General features: G+C 39.1%; 2 protein-coding genes across 6 annotated transcripts in view; both read right to left on the bottom strand.

The window, feature by feature from the left end:
• The window catches only part of e2f2 (E2F transcription factor 2), a 49,708-nt gene that overhangs the window by 3,183 nt on the left and 22,460 nt on the right, over positions 1-24,065 (bottom strand). For 3 of the 5 annotated variants that reach the window (XM_088433976.1, XM_088433977.1, XM_088433978.1), the window contains 4 exons: positions 16,883-16,996; positions 6,801-7,082; positions 775-865; positions 475-694 (listed from right to left, as the gene is read on the bottom strand). In XM_088433976.1, coding sequence (XP_088290102.1) covers positions 475-694; positions 775-865; positions 6,801-7,049 — 560 coding nt within the window. In that variant the 5' untranslated portion in view covers positions 7,050-7,082; positions 16,883-16,996. Of the gene's footprint in view, positions 1-474; positions 695-774; positions 866-6,800; positions 7,083-16,882; positions 16,997-17,381; positions 18,708-22,440; positions 22,508-24,065 lie in introns of those variants that run through there. The other 2 variants (XM_088433979.1, XM_088433980.1) reach the window with 2 other exon arrangements.
• id3 (inhibitor of DNA binding 3) lies at positions 10,262-13,237 on the bottom strand. Its single transcript, XM_088434079.1, has 3 exons — positions 12,201-13,237; positions 12,001-12,075; positions 10,262-10,749 (listed from the first exon to the last, which is right to left on the bottom strand). The coding sequence occupies exons 1-2, from the start codon at positions 12,489-12,491 to the stop codon at positions 12,022-12,024; spliced, it is 345 nt and encodes a 114-aa protein (XP_088290205.1). The 5' UTR covers positions 12,492-13,237; the 3' UTR covers positions 10,262-10,749; positions 12,001-12,021.

The following is a 24,065-nucleotide window of genomic DNA, read 5'->3' as shown; positions in this document are numbered from 1 at the left end:
GACAGAACGAGGGCCCGATTGATAATTGGTTAAAGTGTTAAATCGGGTGATTACTTCCTTTTTTTGTTTGTTTTAATTTTACCTTTATGTATGCTGACCATTTACAGCAGGCACATACAAATAATACAGAATATTAATTATTAATCATTGGTCTATATACTAGATAACCGTGGATATTTCCCGTATTTTCCGCACTACAAGGCGCACCGGATTATAAGGCGCACCTTCAATGAATGACCAATTAAAAAAAAAACATATACAGTATAAGGTACATAGAATAGAAGCTACAGTAGTGGTAGTAGTATTGGCTGATTGGTCAAGCCCTAGTAATGGTTTTGTTGTTTTTTTCAAACAAAAATCAGCCTAAAACAATAAAGTTTGGCCCTAGGCTATGCTAAGTAAAAAATGCAATTCAAAGAGAAATAGGGTGTGAAAATTTAAATATTGATGATGTTACGTTCAATCCTAACTTACAGCCATTGGATGTTGTTCTTTGACTTTTTCCTGATGAGCTGGACTCCCTCCAGTACATTGGTGATGTCATAAATTCGCCTTTTTTGGACCTCCAGCACCTCCGTAGCCCAGTTCAGGTCCAGGACGCCGTCGGGGGACTCGGCGATCAGGCCCACAAATTTCTTGGTCAGCAGTCCAAGCGAGGTGTCGTACCTCGTGCGCTCGCCTGGCGACTTTGGGGCTAAAAGATTACAAAAAAAAAAATCTGTCATATCTGACAATAAAAATGTCCTTTTTTTTCATTTTTAATTGTCTTCTTACTTCTTGGACTTGCCGCAATGCCACCTTTGCTTTTCGGGGTGCGCAGGTCTGGGAGGAAAACTGGGTCTTCAAGATCCAACTTCCTTTTAGCCTAAAAGGAAAAAAAAAAAAAAAAAAAACAAGAGATGATTTTACCCATAAAAATATAAAAGACAAAAGCAGGAAGTAGTTTGCGGCGAACAAAGCTCGGTGACGCTGAATAAGTGCAAGCTCAGCGTTAAATGACAAAAGTGTGCCGCAACGCAGGCTCGTAAACGTGCAAACGGCCCTGGAGTGCAAGAACAAAGCATCGCCTCACATTTTCCCAAGCAATTGGAGAGGGGCTCCAAGAATAAGGGGTGCGAGAGAGGGCGGAGACGCTGAGAGAACAATGCTAGAAAGCCTCACAAGAATCGACTCTCCCCCCCTAAAAACCCTCTAAAACATTTCTCCTTAATGTTTAACTCACTCTGAGAAGGTAAAATGGATTTTTGAATAATATAGCCCATCAATAGCTAGCTAAAATGGATCTTTGACGTCTTAAGCCGTCACTGGTAGTGAATGAGTTAATATGCTGCAGCAAATCAGCACGGCAGAAGGCGATGACTGTAAATTTCAGATTACAAGCCGGAACTTTTTTCTCATGATTTGCACCCTGCATCGTAACGTCGAGTGCGACTTATCTGCAATACTTTTACCAGCCACCAGAGGGCAATCTCCCAGCTATCGAAGCGTTGAGTTTGAACTGCTATTTTACTACCCCTCCAGTGTGCGCTTTCCAAAAGTAAACTCAATCAGGCATGTTACTGTTGTGTTGGTGCAATACAACACAATACATGTGCTTCTGGTGTTATTGAAAGTAAAATGCGTGCCTTGGTTCAATAAAAGTGAGAAAACAGTGCCTTTAGCTATCAGACCTGTGTGACGCGTTATACTGTAATCTGGCATTATACATTGCACAAAGACGCTAGCTTGAAAGTTTGTTTGGAACATTCTTTGATTGAAGGCCAAAATGACGCTTAAGGGCAACAAACAATTCCGCGCAACAGCAAGCTTGGGCTTTTTGGAACTCGGCCCACAGATGAGTGACTGGAGGCGCCGGCACCAACGCGACATCAGATAGCAATGTTTAGCATCTCACCTTGTGGTATTCTCTTATTATCCGTTGTAAAAACATGGCACTTATGTGCTTCTACACGAGTAGCCGCTTGTCGCTGATCATCCGAGACAGCTGAAAATCTGATGTGAAATGCGGCGAGTCACGTGGGACGGTGAAAGCTGCCATTGTGCTAGCATGCTAAGCGCGACATGTCCACCTGTTAGCTTGCGGCATCTGGAGCTAGACAGAATGGCTAATGTAGTAAAAGACGTTTTAAAACATTTACTTTGACAGTTAGCTACTCAGCGCCACCCAAGCGCCGTCACGTGACACCCCGAGATCATCCGTCCGCCCGTTTGCCGCCACTGCGGCGGAATTTCTGGTGCCACGTGTAAAAAAACACAAACGGTAGCGAAGCTTTCCTGTCAGGCTTGTATATGACTGAATTCCATCCAAGTCGAGGGCAAGTTAGAAAACGCCCGCAAATGAAACTACTCTTTAGTACATAAAACACCTCCGCCTAACGACCACACCCTCGTTGTCAACAAAGGCTGCATTGCCGAAAACATTGCCCGGATGCTTTTCTTCATAGAGATGGACATACTTGTGTTTCTTTGTTTTTGCTTTGGCAGGGCTTAAATATGTAAACTCACTCCAAAAACCTTTCTATTTGCTTTTGAATGTTCACAATTTATGTCAGAACAGGTATTGTTGCCCCACTGTGCAAAAAACAACAACAACAAACAAAAAACAAAAACAACAACAACAAAAACTAACAAAAAACTGGTATTATTGACCCCACTGTGCAAAAAACAACAACAACAAAAAAACTAACCAAAAAAAAACAGTTATTGTTGACCCCACTGTGCAAAAAAAAAAAAAAATTGGCTGTGGATCTGCTGAGCAAAGATTATAAGAAGAAAATAAACTAAAAAGCGGACTGCAGAAAAGTAATACGGTTAAAAATTCCTGGAATATCATGAATATTTGCGTCATCAGCAGACATCAATTTATTTTTGACTGCTGAAGGAAATACCAAATATTGTCGTGCTAGTGTGATGCCGAACATTTTTCATAGTTCAAAAAGTGGAGCTACAGTGTTCCCTCATCTAGCGTGGTGGTCACGGTCGCCAAAATACTCTTAGTAACCGAAATTTACATTAAAATGTATTTAAATTTCAGTACTTAGATGGTGAGTTTAGTTGACCAAATCGGGTAAGTCCACTAAAACCAAAACCACTAAAAATATCAGCCTTGAAGCTTGAACCACAAAATTCACAGTTTTCAAAATTCACAATGTATTTCAATTTCAGTATTCAGATAAGAGCTGGAGGGGAAACGAAAGCTGACCAAATGGGGTAAGTCGGCGTTGAAAATAAAATTAAAATACTGGCCTCAAAGCCATGTTTCCTACCAAATTCACTGTCTTGAAGCGTGAAATACAAAATAAAACTGAATTTTACCCTGCAAAGGTTTGCTTTACAGTTTTCTCAAAACTGATTTCCCAGGGACGAAAGCGCTTTGAAACGACAGTTGAACTTGCTCATTGCTGACGCGCGAGACACAAAAAACTTTCTGTTATGCGGTAAACAGCGGCCGTTGTGTGTCACTTCCATTCAATTCCAAGTAGGGAGCAAGTGTCAAATGTGAAAGTGAAAAACGACGCGGTGAACTTCACCCGCCATACTTTTTTTTTTTTTTATACAGCTGTATCACTATCAAACGCTAACAGCCTGACAGCCTTTTATCTCAGTGAGAGCAATTAAAACGGAACTTTAGTTACACATTAATTTTCTTGTTGTCTTTTTGACACACTAAAACACTCTTACTTTTGCTTTCAGATTTTTTTTTACATAAATATGGCTGCTCGGAAGATTCCCGGCACTGCGGTCAAGCCGTTGTCACATGAGGACATCAAGCTAAAGCGGAATTGAGCAATGGATTATGTTGCAATAATCTCAGTTTGGAAAAAAAAAATGCTTGCATCGCATCATAATAGGGATTTTTTTTTTTTTTTACTCTTTTGCATGAACACAAATTCACATAGTATTGTGCTACATAGCATAATTCAAAAAACATTTTAACTGGCATTGTTATTTTTTTATAACAAAAAAAAAAAAATTATTAAAATACCAATGTGTGGTCTAAAACAAAAACCCATGTGGGCGATTATGCTATTTGGCAGACGATATATTTTTTTTCCAATAATCAGTTGGTTTTCATATAAAATAAAAGAAATCTGAGATGACCTGTCAAGAGACTAAATTTTCTGAGTATTTGGATGATTTTAGGTTTCTAAATTATCAATCGTTTCTCAAAAATGCAAATTATTTTGATAATCAACGAGTAATCGATTAATTGAACAGACTCGTAATCTACTAATCGTTGTGCCTCTATTTCATCTGCAATTACAAAACTTTTCAAAATAAAACCGGCTAATCATCATGACGTACTTAAGTATCATTTTAAAACTTAAGTATTTGGTGTGTAATGTCCGGACTCAAAACTTGAAAATACGTCCGTGGTATTGAATGAGTTAATAATTGAGTAGGGCCATTCTTTAAGCTAAAATTGGTAAGCCACTCAACAGAATTTGTTCATCGATTTTTGTAGTCCTTAATGAAAAAAGCTGACTAGCGTTTGTTTAATTAAAATAAAAACATTTCCAAGCTTTTACTTTTACTTTTACTTTTTAACCCAAAAAATGTTTCAAAAATGTTAGTGATTCTTCTCCTTTGATATAGTTTAATTCTTCAGCTGTGTGTGTTTTTTTTAATCACTAATCATACTGAATAAACACAAAAATAATTGGTAAATAAACAGTAATTGAGAAAATGCTAAATAAAACTGTATCACATGTTTCGACGGAATAATCGATATACCGTTTATTTCAAAAATATTCCATAGCGATGGCCGTACAAATTACTCATGAATTTTGCACGCTAAAAACATAACACAGACACACACATGTGTGGAAGGGAGGCGAAGTCCACTATCAGTGCGAAAACACTCCTCGTCTATAGCGTCCTTATCAGCCACCCTTCGCTTACTTCTGAAGACAGCACAATAAAACGATGCGGAGCGAGCTTAGCGCTGCGCAAATAGCATCCCGTAGCCCGTAAATAATCATTATAATCTAAGAAAGACGCTCTCATAATCCATCGATATAAACAAGTATCCGCTAGTCGCATCGTAGATGGAACACCTGAACGCATCGTCTCTGAGGTCAGGTGGTCCCCTCGCTGTATTAGGCGACGCTAATCCTCTTGCGGAGGCTAATAGCGACGAGATTTCCACGGTGTCCCCATCTTAACCTTTGTAGCTTTGGCCCAATTTGCCAAATAACAGCTGGCATGGAACAAGTCTGTGAGGGAGGGGGGGTAATACAATTCACATTGGACTTTATTTCACACTCGGAGCGGTCTTCTGTCTAACATAAATCAGTTGTCCATTATGACCTTTGACCCTGCTCCTGTTCTCCTGTGCTCCTGTGCTCAACAGGTGGCACGAGCAGATAGGTGGAGCAGCTGTCATAATAGTCCCATCACAAAAAGAAAGGACAAAAAAAATGAAACAAATGCAGATAATGCCAAATATTTCCTTCCTGATGATACCAAGCCTGATATCACTGATAACAAATTACGAGGAATCAGAGTTAAAAGAGTTGACGAAGACGACTGCAATATTTCAGAAATATTTTTGTCAGCAGAAGAAAAAGGGAGTATGGATACCATGTATCAGTATCCGGCCGATACTTGGCAACTGATGCAAATTAGAAATCACAAAATAAAAAATGCCATTAATTTCATGTACCTGAAAATGCTGTACTGGAACAGACATGACTTTTTTTTCCTCTTGAGAGATGTATAAAACGAATGAGTGGTATCAACACTTGGTATCGATATTGGTGACTACACAAGAGTTGATAAAGGGCTTTCTTTAAAAAAAGATCAGATTTTTTTTGGGAGGGATGATTTTTTTGTAATCAACAATAGTAGTTGTATCAGTACTTAGTATCTCTGACTACTCATTTGCTGTGTACATGTATCAGACTGAAAAAGTACTTAAGTACTGAATTAATCAATGTTTTAGGTATCGGTACTTGGTATCGGTTTTTGATGACTACTCAAGAGTTGATAAATGTCCTTCTTTAAAATGATCTGACATTTTTTGTGTGGGTGTGGGTTTATATCAACAATAGTAGTTGTATCAATACTTGGTATCAATGACCACTCAAGAGCCGAGTACTTGTACTTTTATCAGACTAAAAAAGTACTTAATTTCTCAAATAATCAATGCTTTTGGCAATTAAGTACTAAAGTAATAATACATTATTTAAGATAATTAAGTGTTTACATAATCAATTACTTCATGTACTAAAGTAAATGATAAATTAGGTCATTAAGTCCTTGAGTAAACTATTACTTAAGAAACTTCATTGTAATCGATTTCCGATTGAAAATCACTGTGCAAAGTTAAGTTAGTTAAACACTACAGTAATTGGTTACTTAAGGTACTTCAATATGAAGGTAATACGTGTTACAGGTAATTATTCTCTAAAGTAATAAGTACTACTAATAATAAGTACACAACGTTAGGGTTGACTGAGTTAATAATAACTAATTTTTCTATGTTATCGTGTGTAGGGATGGCTGACGTCTTGGATTTACCCATCATCAGTAATAAGGACTTTTCTATAAATGATATTGACATTTTAACCTGGATCAGAAGGCAGTCGCTATAGTATCGATCCATTCAATGCTAACTCGAATTTCCTTATGACAGTAATATTTTTTCCGGTATGCCCCCCCCCCCCCCCCCCCCTTCAAATGTTTAACTCCATTGTGTCTCCCCACGTCAATAGCGATTAAAACATGCATAGCAGCGTCCCATTATTCCACCCCCACACACGGGTACACACAACAGAGTTCGTTGTTCGATTCCCTACCGGCAGCCGTCCGCTGGTCGACCTGATGGGTTTTTGGTCGGGTCCGTGGGGGGTCGAGTAGAGGCTGTGGGCTCTTTGTTCAACCGCGGCGGTGTTGGGACAGATCTGGCTGAAGTAACCCGCCGGTACCGCACTCAGAGGCGGGCTGGACAGGCCGGTACCGAAGAACTCGCCGGCCAGGATCTTCATCTTGGCTTGGCCGCACGGAAGTCCCGGCGCCGGGGAGACGCCTTTGGGCAGGCGCATCATTGTCTCGCAAAGAGGACCCGTTTCAAAAAAATACTAAATAAAAAAAAATATTCAAGAAAAAATAAAAGTTAATCGCTTTCTGTACGTCCGGTGGGAAAGTACACGCGCGAGAAACAACAACGCGTTGGTTCCGTGATGACGTCAGTCAAACGGCGAACGGAGACTGCTATAAAGTGTACACAAATACGCCTCGCAAACCTCCAAACATGCCTTCGAAAAGTACTACAAAAAAGTTGCGCAAAGTGCGTTTAAATGTCCACTGGTTGGCACAAAAGACCAGCGAAGGTTCGCGAGGTTGTGCTTCCGGCTTTTTTTTTTCACCCCTTTTGCATGTGAGTATGACCCAGTCCGCCCCGAAGTCACCAGGCTCCCTTCTCCATTCACCAAGAACAAGTCCGACGTTTTAGCGCCAAAGTTCGTCGCGCGAAATTTAGATCTCCCGCGGTTGGAGCTCGTATCCGATTGGACGGCGGCACGTTCGGCAAGGCATCATTTGCATAAAACTGACGGGTATACAAGGAGAGGGGGGTGGTTTTTCTTAAAGAGACAGTAACCTCTTTTTGTTTCCTTAGGGCACGCTTTGTTCTCGTGCTGAAAGCTGAACAAAAGTGATAGCATAATTTTTAAGAAAATGTAGTAAGTACAACAGTGTTCTAGCATACATTCTTCAAGATAAACATTTTAATACATTATACTTTTAAAGGAGAGAAATTGAGCAATAAAGCATATAACAAAAGCATGCAATAGTACACAAGTAGCAGTAATATATGTAATTTCATCAATATTGAAAAAAAAAACATATTTCGTTTTTCATTTCTTGAATTTAAACCTATGGAAGAGAAGTTGTTTTTATAGTGCATTCAAATATAAAGTTGTATCCAAATTTGATTATATCTGATACAAATACAGTATACTGAGAAAGGACAAGAACGATTATGATGTTGATATTAACAAGAGAGAGAGAAAAAAATCATATCATTAAACAATTACAGTACAAAAACAAAAAGTACCCAATAAATAGTACCGGGTAAAGTCATACAGTTAAACAAAGTATACAATTCGTAATCAAGAAAACCCTTCAAGAATGATAAAAACTGAAATTAAACCGGTATTAAATACCATATAAAGTATACTTATTCTCTTAAAAGAATGACCTTCTATAATATAATCCAACTATTTTATTGAGCTAACAAACACAAAGAGAATCTGTTCCAAAACGCAGGAAACACTCTAGATTGCCTCACGGACTCCATTAGACTTCATATGAGTTTGTATGGCTTGAGAAAAGGGTCAGCGTGCACACACAAAGGCCATTGTGGCCCTTGGCAGGGGGACAGTTTGGGTGTGATAATTGGACCACTTGCTTATTGGCTCACAGGACATATTGAAAGAAAACAGATCCTCCCCCTACACACACAGCGTATGACACGGCCCCCACTCACCGCTGCCATCCATCGGCAACTCCCCCCAGGGCCTCTTGTCACCGTGAGAAGCATTTTTCTATAGAATATGATTAGATTTGAATATGACTCTTAAAAAAAAAAATCATCTTGTTAGGAAGTGACAATGGACAAACTCAAATATGTATATACTGTATATATATATATATATATATATATATATATATATATATATATATATATATATATATATATATATATATATATATATATATATATATATATATAGTGCTTGTCAAGAATGTGATCGAAAAAAGTCAAAAACTCTCACAAGTGCTTGGTGAAGCTTCATTTAGCCATCACTAATGTATACGTATACAATGTATACACGTGCGCACAAACACACATACATACACTCACACATGCAGTGTTCTGTCATTTATTGCTGGGGTTTTGTTCCCCCAAATAGCAACAATAAGTGAAATCTGTGATGACATTTTATTCACTTGTAATAGGGTTTTTCAGTAGTTTTTTGTTTGTTTTGATTATTACACTCGTATAGTTTTTCATTTATTGTACTGTTTGTCTTTTGATACATTTTAGACAATTTAGTATTTTTTTGTGTGTTTTTGGATTATTATTATTTTTTTGTGTTTATTATCTTTTTCATTTATTTTCCAGTAGTTGTCATTTATTGTTTGTATTTGATATTATTGTATTTTATATATATTGCATATATGAAATATTATTTCATTGTCAGATTCCTTATATTATAGTCTAGTATTTTATTTATGTTTATTATAAATGTTTTTGTTTATTCTACCTTTTTCATATGTGTTTCCGTTGATCATAGTTTTGATTCGTTAATAATTGTCTGTTGGTTATATTCTATATGTTTTAGGCTGGAAAACCCCTCACTACACACACACACTCATACTTTTATGAAACATTGAGTCCACGAAATATGAACAATTTTATAGCATTACACACACACACACACATACACATACACATATATGTGTATAGATGCATTATATTTTGCAAATATTGCACACGTAGTGCTACCACTAATCTATTACCACTAGATGGCAGTATTGTACTATAAGATTGAAGTAATTCGACAGTTGGTACCACTAGATGACGCTGTAATCCCAGTTTTGGGCTCTGCACTTCGAAATTTGGATATTGGTAAAATATCAACAACAATTTAGAATAAATTGCAATTCATTTTTGACAGAGAACGGTTCCCAGCTGGAATACTGAAGCCAATTCGTTGTACTGGTAGTAAGTCCACCTTATACCACTAGGGGGAGGTGTTTATTCACTTTTGAAAGAAAAAAGAAAACGCAACAATACGACGTTCTACTCTCAAACTACTCAGCAGTTTGAGTGATTTTGATGACATCATGATTTTTACAAGCTGTGCCCACACTTTACAAGGAACATGATAGTGTGCTGAATGCTTTTACTTTCACCACTGTCATTTTTCACTTGTACTTTTTATTGGAATTTACAGCACACGTGTGCACCACTGCAGTTGAGTGCATTTTATCGCATAAGATTTCGTACCAAATTTTTTTTTGCCTTGCTGATTTATTCAAATAAAATAAAAATAAAAAATAGGTTCTGCAGCCTTGACCTTTATGACAATACCCCCAATCTAAATGGCAATCAAATAACAAAACACTTTGGAAAATTTTAATGAACGCACAGGAAATTCTCCCCGCCCCCGCCAAATTGATTTTCCACCCATACGCATCCTGTGGTAGCCAAACGGCGCTATACTTTCCCCGCCACATGCATCAAACCATCTTGTTTTGGCTTTAAACAGTGTTTATTTCATGACATAACAACACATAACAACAAACTTTACAATAACGAGTTTATGAAACTCAGCGGAATATCGTCTGTGGAAATGGCACAACGATCCCCACAGACACTTTACAAGTAACTCTATTATAGAGTTTCTGGATTGTTATCATAACAATAAAAAAAAAGAAACCTCGCATACACACCTACTAGTTATGCAAACATGTTGTATAGAGGTGATAAAACCAATGGAGGGTGACAGCTGGAATGCAAATATTTGAAGGCGCCAGTATAGGAATGGATCCAAAATGGAGGCCCGATGAAGCTTTGGTGTGTTGATGTGTCCATCCCGGACGGAACCAGCAGAAAAACAGTCAGCGCTTTCCATCTCGTCTGCATACCTATCCCACCCTCTCTTTAACCCCCCCCCCCCCGGACCCCCCCGTGCTCTTCTGGCCTGCAGTGAAGTGGAGACATGTGTTTCCCTGCACCTGCATGGAGAGAAGGAAAGAAAAAGTCAAGTCAAGATTCTTCCTCCTCCTCCTCCTCCCTCCCTCCCTCCCTCCCTTCCCCGGGCCGCCGCAGACAGACTGGCGCCGAGCGTGGAGCGTTCATTAACCCCGGGCAGATAGCGATGAATCCGCTTACAAATGGAAACGGGGCCTGGCTTAATTAGCCCCGCCGCTCTGGATTGTTCATGCATATCAATGGGCTGCTTTATCTTAAACTCACTTTCAAGTGATTTTAACCCCCCCCCCCTTTTTTTTTGTTGCTAAAATAAGCCCATGTCCTTTCCACCGTATTTACTTTCACTGAAATGTAGTTGTCAGAATTTTGATTAGATTTAAGGAAGGGCTAGGAAACATATGGTCGGTGGGCCATGAATGGAGCCCGGCATCTAAAGTGAAAAATCCCCCAAATCTTAACAAAATTAAAAAGAAAACACAATTTCTGGTATTGTTCATAATACGTCCAGAAATAGTGTATAAAGGAAGGCATTATACCCAGACACATATGATTCAATTGCAGATATTTTATAAAGATTTTTTTTTTAAACTTGGTTTTGTATGTATATTTGTGGGGCCAACTCCCATTTTTTTTCTCAATATTTTTTTCCGTTAAAAAACATATTTCAATGGCCATTAATTACATGCAAAACACAGGTCAGCTGTATTACGTTTTATGAATTAAATATTTCTAGCAAGACCTTTACACCTTAATTCTCAAACTTTCAGTATTTATTCATGAATTAAGTAAGGCTTTCTATATTGAAATCATGTCTTGGCGAGAAACCTTGTCAAATCATGCCAAACTGAAAACCCAACTGATTTTGTTTTCAAAAAACGTTATAGGCAACTACAAATGAGAGGATTGACAAGGAGCTTGGGTAAACAAAATCTGTGAACCACGTTGATTTTTTTTGCTATTTTTTGACAGGCTTAAAAAGAAGAACGTTTCAGCATAAACCTGCAATAGAAAACGTTACGCTAATAAATAAAAATCCGCAATAGAGTGAAGCCGCATTAACCAAACATATATAAAGTGAGTGAAGACTTATACATTTATTTGGATGTAACAACTATTTTCACTGAGTGTCTATTATATAGATTTCATTGTAGTTAATAAGTCATTTAAAAAAAATCATGCAGGTCACATATTGGCCCATGCGCAGACTACGGGTGATATTAATGAACGTAAAAAAAAAACAATCGATTTTCCCCATGACAAGCATTCACACCTACCATGATCAGACGTGACAAATCCTAATGGCACAATCGTCCTTCATCTTTGGCGAAAGTTCTGCTGAGGTCAGCAGTCTAGAAATCCAAACAAACTTCAATGAACAAAAGTCCGTCGCGTTCACGGCTATTTTTTTTTTTTTTTACTTTTGCGCCTCAACGAATTATTTGACTCAAACGATTCGCGGTCCGAACCCGCTCACCTTTCTCGACAAAAGCCTCGGTGTCTCTTCGGCCTCCAGGGCGATCTGTAGATCGAAGATGTAGTCGATGACGTGCTGCAGGATCTCCACCTGGCTCACCGTCTTGTTGCGGGGAATGCTGGGCACCAGCGCCGCCAAGCGCGAGTAGCAGTCGTTCATGTCGCCCGCCGGCACCTCCACGCACGCGTGTTGCTGCTTCGCCGTCCGGCCGATGGCCACGCTGCGCTCCGAAATGCAGCACACGGCTTTGTAGCAGCTCCTCCCTGAGCGAACGGGGCTGATGGCTTTCATCGCGGGATTCGACGACTACGGAGGGGTTTCTCGGTTTTGTGTTGAGAGGAACTCGCGTCGCTGTCAGGACGAGCGCTACGGTTCCGTTTTATATACGGTTAGCGTCGAATCCCGCCCACTCTCCAGCTCCGCGCTCCGATTGGACGAGGCGAATAGAGGCGTGTTCACATTGGCTGAACGGCCGGCAGTAACGGTGGGAAAGAATGAGGAAATGGGACCGGTTCGCCTTCAAGGGATTGTCAATCAATGATATTTTCCAGGTGGTTTCGAGCAAAACAATATTTTTGTACCTTGTTACATTTTTTACTTTAAATAACTTCATTTTTATATGCAATACCTTACTTATTATTTATTATTATAGTGTCAGATGTATTTCATGTTCGATTGTTAAAAATATATTATTGATTCATCTTATTTTCTCTTTTCCTTCTTGCGGCAGACTGAGATTTCCCACTCTCGTTTCTTGAGTCATAAAAACAGACATAAGTTGTTTCAACACTGCGTTTCAACACTGTATATTTTTGCAACAGTGTTCCCTTGTTTATCACGGGTTACGTTCCGCAATATACCCGCTGTAACCGAAATCCATGAAGTAGAGCTTTGTTTTTTTTGCTTTATTTCCATTTTCAGTTGGTTTCTTTTGTTATAAAAATAAATGCATGAAAGACATATTTTTGCCTAGTGTGATTCAAGGGGAAAATATAGAAAAAAAATAGTGAGGTAAACCTGCAAGAGATGTGATCATAAATAAAAATCGCATGATACTTAATTATAATCAATTTTTGATCAAAGTCATTGATTTGTTTAGGTAATTAAGTGCTAAAGTAGTAATCAATTACTTTGGGTAGTACTTTGAATAAAGTAATTAATGTTTTTTTCTCCCTAAAATAATCAATTACTTTTTCTTAATATTTTTAGTAATCTAGTAATTATTAGCATTGCTAATAATTTTTTCCCATAAGATATTGGTATTTACGTACTACTTTTGGGATGCTACTTAATAAATTATTTTGCGCTCAATTACAATGATCAAAAATCAGTGATAAATGAGTACCTTGATTACTTTTGCTAATTAAGTAAAGTAGCTTGACTTTTATTTTTTTAATCAATAAAATTGCTATTTTTGGACTTGTTTGGAAAAACGTGATGTAAACCTACAATAGAAAAAGTTGCAAGGGAACACTACGTATTGTAAACATGCAAGCTCAGCAGAAAAAAAAAACACTTATAAAAGAAGTGCATTACAGTAATGCCTAATTACAAATACTAGCAAAGCGTTACACAGAAGGCCAAGGGTCAAGTTGTGTGCGATTTTTGCTCTGGCACAGCGAGCACACGGTGCACATCTGCCATTTTTTTAAAAAAACAACAACAATAAAAATAAAAACAACAACAACATTGAAATATTTGCAAAGACACAAGTTGGCTGCCAGGGAAGCACGTCCCGTTCTGCTCCTTATATTTATGTCTTATTTTCCCCTCCTCTCTCTCTCTCTCTTTCTCTCTCTCACACACACACACACGCTCTCACTCACACACACACACACGCACGCACACAATCCTGTTTTGTAGAGGAATGCAGCGGCCAGCCAGCTGTGTGTCCTATCCCGGCCCAGCTGTGTTGATCTAACGCGCCAGTCCCAGACATGCTGGCGCCAGCCTCCCGACGTCATCCATTCACCCGACGCGTCTCCCCCCCACCCCCGCCACTCCCCTTCCAGTCCGATGTCCCGCCCTCCCTCGCTCGCGCGGAGACGCTCGGTGCTCTGATTGGATCCCTTTCACTGCCAGTCAAAGACGTTGCGCTTCAAATGCATGAATAAGAACCCATAGATTGAGAGTATTAGCAGATAAATGTTATGATTTGATGTAAAAACACGACGTGTAGTAATGTGATGATACCAAGTATGATTTAAGATCAATATCGCTTGTTTTGACTATTTTGTATCGCGCTATAAAAGGCGCAAAGTATCTTTAGCAGCTTTCACTTTTCCTCCATTACAGTTTGGATAAATAATATATACATTATATTATATATATATATATATATTTCTTCAAACCATCATTATTATGAATAAAATTAGGAAAAGCTTCAATATTTTATGAAACATTTTTCAGTTATCATGAACCTATTAGGCATATAAGTATGTGGCAAAGGTTGGGGCCAACTTTGGTGAAAATGCAAATTTTACAGCGGAGCGAAGACAGTGAAGCTGTGTCGCTTCATTTTTCAAAGAATTTTCGATAAAATTCGCTACATTTGAAGCATGTTATAAACAAATAACACAGTTTTTTTTTTTCAAAAAATAGGGGTTTCTGGCGCTATGGAGTTAAAAAATCTGTAGGGAAAAAAAACACGTTTTCAACCTCGATTTTCAGCACATTGTTTGTCTATGTACAATTAGAAAGAAAGCACATTAATTAAAAAAAAAAGTGTTCCCATTCTATTGTCCACATACCCATATGCTAAACATGTGCTAGCTAATTTTGTAGCCTACATGCAGCTCTCCAACAACACCACTGATGACAAATAACATAAAAATAAAAAGCTCAATTACAAAACAAAACTCTTCCAACACAATAGCATAATTAAAAAACGGGTGATCCACAAGGCACACTTCGAGTCCCCCTATCTTTTGAACGATTACTGGAAGTAAGATGAAAAGAATAACATCAAAATAAAAAACACAATTAAAATGCAAACTCTCCAAAACAATTACACAATAAAAATAGGGCGTTCCACAAGGCACACTTCGAGTCCAGCTATCTTTGAACTCTTACTGGAAGTAATATTTTTTTTGTATTGCTAATAATTTTTCCCATGTTGTATTGGTGTTTACTCAACACTCAACACAAAAACGCATTTCTTGAACGCGTTTGGTATGAATTATTCATTTAATGCGTTCCGTGTGACTATCGGTGGTCACGTTGAACATCTTTGAACATTCCATGTCAAATTTGAGATCAAATGTTTTCAAGATATTCGTTGTCAAAATGTGCCCAAGACTTTGGGAACACTCTGTACTTGTACATTAAAAATTGGAAAATTACATTTCATACTTAATGTAAACACAGCCAGGGGTGTTTGTCGACCCAAAGCAGGATCGTAGAACCTCCAGCCAACTCCAAAAAAAAAAAAAAGAAAAAAAGCCTCCTTTACTGCGAGTTTACTTGACCCATTTGGAAAATTTTGAATTAAAAAATAAAACAATACAAATTAAACTTTGACTGCTGGGCTGTGTTTTTATTATCATTTTGTTTTATTGCATTGCATATTTTTTTTTTATGTGTTAGTGTGATTAAAGCGAGTGGGTTTGTGGTTAAAAAACAAACACAACGAGAGTTTTAACCCTTGTGCAATATTTTGACCATTTTGGGTCATTTTCTTCCACATCATTCTCGCAGTATTTGAGCCAAGGGATGACACACTCCTGGTTGTGTGATAGCGAAGTGGTCGTGCCATTTTGAAATTTGACATGTCACCATGTGGGTGAAATTTCAGCTCCCTACTGCCTCCTTTCAATGCTTTCCCTTTGATGTGACATGCCTTTGGTGAAAAAGCAAATAATTGGACAAAATACTGTGCAAGGGTTAAAGGAGATATGATTTGGAAAACAATTGAACTATAAATAAGCTCAAAGGTTCGGGGGCCCCATTAGGGACATTCTTGAATCCTCAGAGGGCCCAAACCTGCTACCAGCTAGCAATAGCACGTAGGTGGTTTCATGAGGGGATTCCCGCCACGTCGTTGCCTAGTCTAAAGTAGTTTTCTTACTGATATGGGACAATGTCAGTTCGCTATCGGGGCCCCAATCATCTTGGGGCCCCGTGGCAATTACCTACTGGAATCTATTGATCTCAGGAAATTTCACTTACCTAAAACTTTTCAGTAATAGAATTCAGTGTCTTTTGTTTTCTGAGAGATTCTGTTAAGATACTTTTTTTTTTTTTTTTTTTAACTCAAGTATCACTTTCAGGTAGTTGATACAAGAGCGTCTCAGACGGACTTAACGCATGCGCAGACGCGGGATCAGGTGCTTGCCCTGCAAAGAGCACGGACACAATCGCCTCTCTCTTTCAATGGATGGGAGAATTCCGAGCCTGGCGTCAGTGAGTCTGCCCCCCCCCCCCCCCCCCCTCCTCCTCTCCCACTCCCTCCCTCCCTCCCTCCTCCGTGCAGCTGGACGCAGACAATCAAGCCATCAACAATCGCCACGCATAATGATCGCCACCCTCCTCCTTCTCTTCTTCTCTGCTCAATCGAATTACAATCCTCGCGTATGTTTAGCGCAAACATATTGAAACATTAAAAAAAAAGTCCCAAAATGAGAGCGAAGCCGTTTGAATGGCATTTTCGATACAAAACTGCAGTAAAATGTCAGCTTACTCACCGGCTAAGTTGTGGCGTCTGCGAGGACTCTGGTGATATGTGGTGATGTCATCGCCGCGTGTCATCCAGGGAGGTCACGACGCTTTTCCACGAAAAGATCACGTCAAATCGGCGCCTCGGAGCCAAAACAGAAGATCCAGAAATCATTTTGTACTTCAGATACGCGACATCTTGCGCAAAAACGGATAATATGACGACGGCCGGCTAATGTGCAGCGAGATATGATTTTGATGTTTTTCTGAAACATACAGATAGAGATTTAATGAACGTGTGAGAAGGGAAGTATTGGAAAAAAAAAACGTTAGGAAACGTCACATAAAACTGGACGTTTTCAAAGGTGGTTTGAAGAGGGGATCAAACTTTCCCAGTCAACACAAATATTTCTTTTATAAAATAAAAATGTTCTATGTTGGAAACACAGCACTCTGATGAATAATTTCATTTGTGGAATCGAAACAAAGCAGCTAAATCAACCCGTTTTTATTCATTTTGCCTCTTACCAAGTTGCCGTCAACTGAAGATGACGTCATAGTTGCTCAAGTAACGCCCAATCACGACTCAAGTTCTGTGGGTATGGTCATGTGACAATAGCAAGATGAGCTGTGATTGGTCTGATTGGAATGAGGATTACGACTTCCTGTTTTCTTCTTTTCTGTCAAACCCACAATGCTATAACGACAGTTTGCCATCTAGTGACTGAAACTGAAATTACATCCCAAAATAAACAACACTGCATTATAATAGGACTCCAAGGTGTAATATCTGAAATTGACAATATTAATATTTGATTGCAGTATATTAATACCTAAAGGCAAAATTTATAGTATTTTGGTGAAAAATATATTTTTCTAATATTATAGTGAGGTTTTTGTGGCAAAACTCAATGCACCAATAAATATAGTGTAGTACTTCCACTTTTGCAATGTTGCATGTTCAGAGCAATATATAACGTTTTCATAAAAATTGTAATTTCATTGCCCTATTCAGTAATACATATTATTATCATTATTATGGAGGTTCGATACCACTTTTTTTCAGACCGTTACCAATACAATTATCATTGAGTAATCATGATACGAAGTATTGATAGCACACTTTTGAGACATGAAATTTCCCAACAAAAACCCATGACGCCTAATTTTATCAATTGAGGATTTTCCTTAAAATTTCATGAAATTAAAAGCACGTTTATATGTGTCTAATTTGTAATTACCAGTAAATCTGTTCGGGAGAGCGGCGGATACCATGATCGTGAGTACCGATATCATGAAATACGACCTGGTATCAGTGCTACTGCGACAAATTACATAAGTATTTGACAATCCATAGCTATTATATTTTCATATTTTCAATAAATAAAGTTTCACTATACATTAAAAAGTCCAGCTTTTGAACATATAATTTCTGTTGCGACAGAATTTACCGTTTATACATTGTGTATCTTTTGGGTGGGTTAGAACATGAAGCTTATATTGCTGAAAAAGAAATGTTGTTATGATTTCTTACTAATTATGAAACAAGTTTTATGGATGTCTTAAACACCGCAATCATGTCACGGGGAAAAGGCTGCATCACACGTAATAATAATCATGTAAAATTCAACGTTTACTAGCATGGAGTTTTTTTTCAAGGTAAACTCCACCTCAATCGTGCGCGCCATACAAAGCGCCCGTCTGTCAGGCGGCGCTCAACTTCCACGCCGGCGTGGCTTCGCTGCGTGGGAACGAGGCTGTTGATGTAGGCAGGTGACCCTGCCCGCGTCCTTGGATGGGAATATTTGACACGCGCGAATAAATGGAGGCAAAGCAACATGTACGGCAGGTGGCGAGGGCGGGAGGGGGTGGGGGGGCGGCGAAAAGCCGCGGCCGTGCGGGGGCCAAAACAAGCATTTCACCATGTGACTCAGCGATGGAGGCTACCAGCTGCTGGTCACACTTTTGTTTTGGCGCTTGACTCGACCCTGAATGGAAGCGTCCGTGTAGTCCATCACCTGGCTTCGACACCTGGCTTTTTGTTGGTGATAGTTGCTAAGTTGTTAGCGTGACCTTTCAAGTTTGGCTATAATATACCTATTTATAATGTCGGGGATATAGAAGATCTATTTACAGTATTTACGGGAAATATAGATCTAATATTAGGGGACTTCACTTTGAAATTCAAACGTTCTTTTTTTAAAATGGTTAAACACGAAGAGATGACCAAAAATGTTAGCATTAAACCTTTAAAAAAATAATACAAGATAGATGAGAAAATTACAAAATGGATTGTTTTTTACATTTAAGCCGGTAGTAAATGGTTTTTGTCACTTAATGATGAAAAAAAAATACAAAAAGAAAAATACAAGCAAATTAAACGTTTTGCAAATCTGTTAGCGGTTAGCGTGTTGAAATTTGAGAAAAATGAATGGCGGGAAAAAAAATTATGCGGTTGTGTACTTTTAACATTTTTGTTGAGACATTACCAAAACTTGAAAATCAGGCTGAACCCTGTAACAACAAACAAAAAATAAATGACAAAAAAAAACACAATATTGCGATGTTTGTAAAATCTGAGTCCCAACCAAGTGATTTATGTAACTTAATGGTGGAAAAAAAAAGCAGAAAAAAAGGAAAAAGTAAGTTAAAAACAAATGATACATTTTGCAAATCTGTTCGCGGTTAACATGTTGAAATTGGACAAAAATTAACAGCGGGAAAATTACAAAAAAAACACTACTATTTTAGACTCAAATGTTCACATTTTTAGACCTGTTGAGACATGACAAAAACTTGAAAAATAGCATGAATCCTTCAATAACACACGTAAAATAAATGAAAAAAAAACACCCCAAAATGGGATGTTTTATATTCTGAGTGTGTAAACAAAAACCCAGATGACAATTTTCATTCAATCTTAATTTCGATTCTTGGGAAAAATTCTCTGTGACAAGGCTAAGCATACAACTACAAAGTAGTTTGTGTTTACACTAAAACAGCTAGATTAAAAATAACGCAATTATGGTTAAAAAAAAAAGACCAACGCAATAGCTAATATTTGGCTGAATTTAACCCATTTTCTGGGTTGTTTTTCTCATAGTAATGACATAAAAAATGTCAATTTTCTACAAGACAAATAAAAAAACAGGAAATGAAGTCACATTGATCCACGTATGTTTAACTATTAAGTTCCCACCCTTGCAATGAGCGTTAGCTCGTAGCAAAGAGTCGGATATATACATGACATTTGAGTTATTAGCGGAATTAATTTAACACACGTGCTACCGCTGCTTTTCACATGATGATTAGCAGACGTAAAAGTAATTAGATGGTACTGTATGTGCAAGTGGACTCCATCATACGGCGCACGCACTTTGGACGGGGATCAGAGCGAACGAGGAGGCCAGCTTGCCTTTGTCATGTCTGCGCACGCTCCCTCACGCTGTTTATTCGCCCTTCCCAAACGAGCGCAATGGAGAGATTAAGGGCCCCGCCGCGCTTCCATGAATGGTCATCCATTCCGCTCGGCGCGGTCCGTTGCTGTTTTCCGTCTGGCCTATGGGCAAGACTGCAGCGAGGACTTCGATGGGAGGAGAATTTAATGCGAGTGGTTTCGGCTCGCGTTGTCTCACGGTGGATGTGTTCACGACTTCCCTTTTAGATGGAATGACAGATAGTTTTAGATCAGTGATTTCCTAAGAATCATTTTCTCATAATATTGCGCAACACCGTTCCCTACTGTAACTAGCTAGCTCTTATACAGCTAGATGATACATAAATATATATAGCATATGTGCAAGCTGGCAGTCTTTCAATCTCTGACAGCTAGCTAGCTAGCTACTTAGCTATGTATTGTAGATAGATACGTTCAAAGGTGTCAAACTCCAGTCCTCAAGGGCCGGTATCTTGCATGTTTGTGATGTTTCTCCCACCAACACACGAGTCAAATGATTAGATCCTCAGCAAGCTCTGAGAGAGCTTGAGAACGATCCTTTACATTTGAATCTGGTGTGTTGGAGAGGGAAACACGGAAAACATGAGAATATACTAGCCTCCGAGGTCTAGGGTTTGTGCTAGCTAGCTGTCTTTCTTTCTCTGACAGCTAGCTAGCTACTTAACTATTTATATAACACGAAAATGGATGATAAATAGCTAGATAGCTAGCAAGCTAGATAGATAGCTAGCTAGCAAGCTAGATAGATAGATAGATAGATAGATAGATAGATAGATAGATAGATAGATAGATAGATAGATAGATGGATAGATAGATAGAAAGAAAGCTAGCTCGCTAGCTATCATTCATACATTTACAAGATATATAGTTAAGTAGCTAGCTAGCTAGCTGTCAGCAATAGATAGAGGGCTAGCTAGCTAGCCGTCGATATTAGGGCAGATGGATATTCGACTCAGAAATATGATAAGCAGACACGGTTGACAAACGGAGTGGGGGCTGGAGCGAATCGTCCTCATTTGCCCAATTAGAGAGCGAGAGAAAATACTTGGAATAGATGCTTGGAATAGAAAGTTGAGCGGTGCTGAGACATGCTCCCACTGACAAATGCTTCAAACAAACGAGAGAACAAGCGCGGATGCTGTGATGCTGCGGGGGTTCAGCTGGGCACACTTCACAGAGGCGCACTACATCCCTAGTGGGTATGTCTGCACCTGTGTGTGTGTGTGTGCGTAGATCTAGGTCAAGTGGGTCACAAAAATCTTAGATCACACGCATACACACACGTTTAGTCCTCGTCATCCTTGTGTTGTTAATTGAAGACATCATACACAGCTGATTGCCCCCACACACACATAATCTCTCTCTCTCTTCCACACACACACTTGCACTTTCCCAATGTGGGTCAGCGGTGCCCCTCTCGGTCACCCCTGTCGTAGTCTTTCCGATGGGAGGGGGAAGAGTGGGAGAAGAAAGGTCTGGGATTCAAGTGACCTGATTAAAAACTACACACATGCACGCGCGCGCACACAAGCCGCTAAGCCGCGCGGCTAATCAAACAACACACCCCCTGACCTTGCTACCGGACTCTCTCGTCGTCTAGTAATGTCCTTCTCCTGCAGTAAGAGCCCCAAACCACTTAAGCCTTGTCCGCAGATTGTGTGTGTGTGTGTATTGTATTATATTATGGACATTTCCTGCGCACATTCTCCAGCTGCTCGGTCACTTACTGGAAATACGCTCCTTATTACTCAAGACTGCTAAAAATACTGCTTCCTCCAGAGTAAGTCAAAGAAGCCTGAGGAAGTTGTGTCTCATGCAGTGGAAGGCTCCCCCATCAAGGCCACAATGATTTGAATTTGTTTCAAAGCGGCGTTGGGTAGTTACAGGCCTCCTGTACATGCCCCCCCAAAAAAGGGGAAGTCAACCCCTAAATTTTTGTCTCAACCTGACACTGTGATGAAGATTGCACTTGTGAAATATAATTTAAGCGGCGAAATCCAAGAATTTTTTTCAACGAGTTCAAAATGATGTCATAGGAGCTCAGGGCTCAAGGAACGACCAATCCGGGATCAGCTTGTTAATGTCACATGAGCAAACGCGGAAAAGAGGTGAGTCGTGATTGGTTGTTACCTGAGCTTGACTGGATGGAACCTCAATGGAGCATCGTCCCGCCCGTAGCAGCTTCTGATTGGTTAGCCGTGCAAAAGCCAGAGCCAATCATGAGTGAAAGCCATATAAGGCAGTGGTTACACACACATGTGCATGCACAGAGCAGACTCGGAGACATATCATGTTTCGAATTCAGTAATTTTGAAGAAAATATTGAACTTTTAACCATAAAAAGCACATTGAAATATCTTGTGCGCTAAATGCGCCTTATAAATAAAAGTAGTCTTCTATGCTAACCTACGCTAGTAAAGAGTGAGGACCTAAGCAGCATGCAGGCTAACATCTAGCTAGCTGCTAATTTGTGTCATTTCCTGCATTTTCACTTAAAAACATGATTTCATTCAACACCAATTGATCACTGACAGAGGTTGAGAAAATTTTTGCGGTTTTGCAGGTGCGCAAATAAGAAATTTTGTGTGCAAGAACACAAGAAAGGTTTTCAAGCAATTTAAATGAAGTGTTTTTGGGTTTGTATTCTTCAAATACTTTTCCTTTTACTCAACTAAATATTCCTTGATTCCTTGAAGTGAATATCGGCTTTAAGTATCGGTTATCTGCCATCCACCGATAATCAGTATCTGTCCTGAAAAAAATATGTATATCGGTCGATCTCTAATCACAATAGCCATTGAATTAAAAAAACAACAACATTAAATACCATCTCATATCCTTTAGCCTAATTTGTTTTGCTTATCTAAAATTGGTGTGTGTCCCCCCTGCGCTGCAGACGTCTAGAGGGCAATAATTGCCTCCCTTAAGTACCGCCATGCGTTGACACAGGTGAGCAGCGTTTTGGTGTTTCAACAGTCATTACAACACAACACACACACACACACAGACGGCCCCGCATCAGCGTTGATTGAATCAGTCTGTCGCTGGCCCCATCCATACAACGCGATCAATTCAACACGGTCGTCGAGCGTCTTTATCTCTCGGTGGCATGCGAGGCGTCCTTCACTGCCGGGCTTATCAGCGGCCTTTCAAGTGCCGCTTTTTATTATCTCCCTCGCGAGCCCGACCCTGCGGTCTTTTACCCCGTCTGCAAACACGCGCGGCCCAATCCCATTTTCGCTTCTTTTGAAAGTCGAGCCCAAATAATTCCTGTGAATAATTTGTTCAATGCACCCCAGCTAGTCTAAACAGGGAATTCTGATTTAAAAATTGCATTTGTGGAAGGAGGGTTAAGCTGTGGAAAGGGCGGCCATTTTGCATATTTTTGTTGACTGAAAATGACAAAGGCTCAAGTGACGATAAATTCATGACGGTTTACAATTATTATTCAAATACCCAGAACAACAGTTGCCAGTTACCTAGAAAAAGTTAGATTGCAAGTTACTTTAACCCTTGTGGCATTATATTACAAATTATGGAAATTTCTTTGCTTTTTTTTAAGATATCGCAAAAGAATCAATGTGAAAGAAAAACACTAGGGAGCTGAAATTTCCAGCAGATGATTAAAAGACATAAAATTTCAAAATGAAACGATTCTGACATTTCTATGTGATTGCAGTTGGATGTGTGAGATTTTGTGTACAAAAACTAATAATTGTCCAAATTTTGGAGCATATAAAGTCATTATAATTACA

Source organism: Hippichthys cyanospilos, chromosome 14, assembly GCF_059441005.1.
Source record: "Hippichthys cyanospilos isolate Australia breed blue-spotted pipefish chromosome 14, RoL_Hcya_1.0, whole genome shotgun sequence".
NCBI classification, from domain to species: domain Eukaryota; kingdom Metazoa; phylum Chordata; class Actinopteri; order Syngnathiformes; family Syngnathidae; genus Hippichthys; species Hippichthys cyanospilos.
This window is presented reverse-complemented; position numbering and strand designations above follow the sequence as displayed.

What these genes read in the sequence shown, in the direction of transcription:
- id3 (XM_088434079.1), bottom strand. Translation starts at nt 12,491, where the DNA reads ATGAAAGCCATCAGCCCCGTTCGCTCAGGGAGGAGCTGCTACAAAGCC. An exon ending in CGAGGCTTTTGTCGAGAAAG is followed by an intron (nt 12,076 to 12,200) that starts GTGAGCGGGTTC and finishes TTGGATTTCTAG; the next exon opens with ACTGCTGACCTCAGCAGAAC.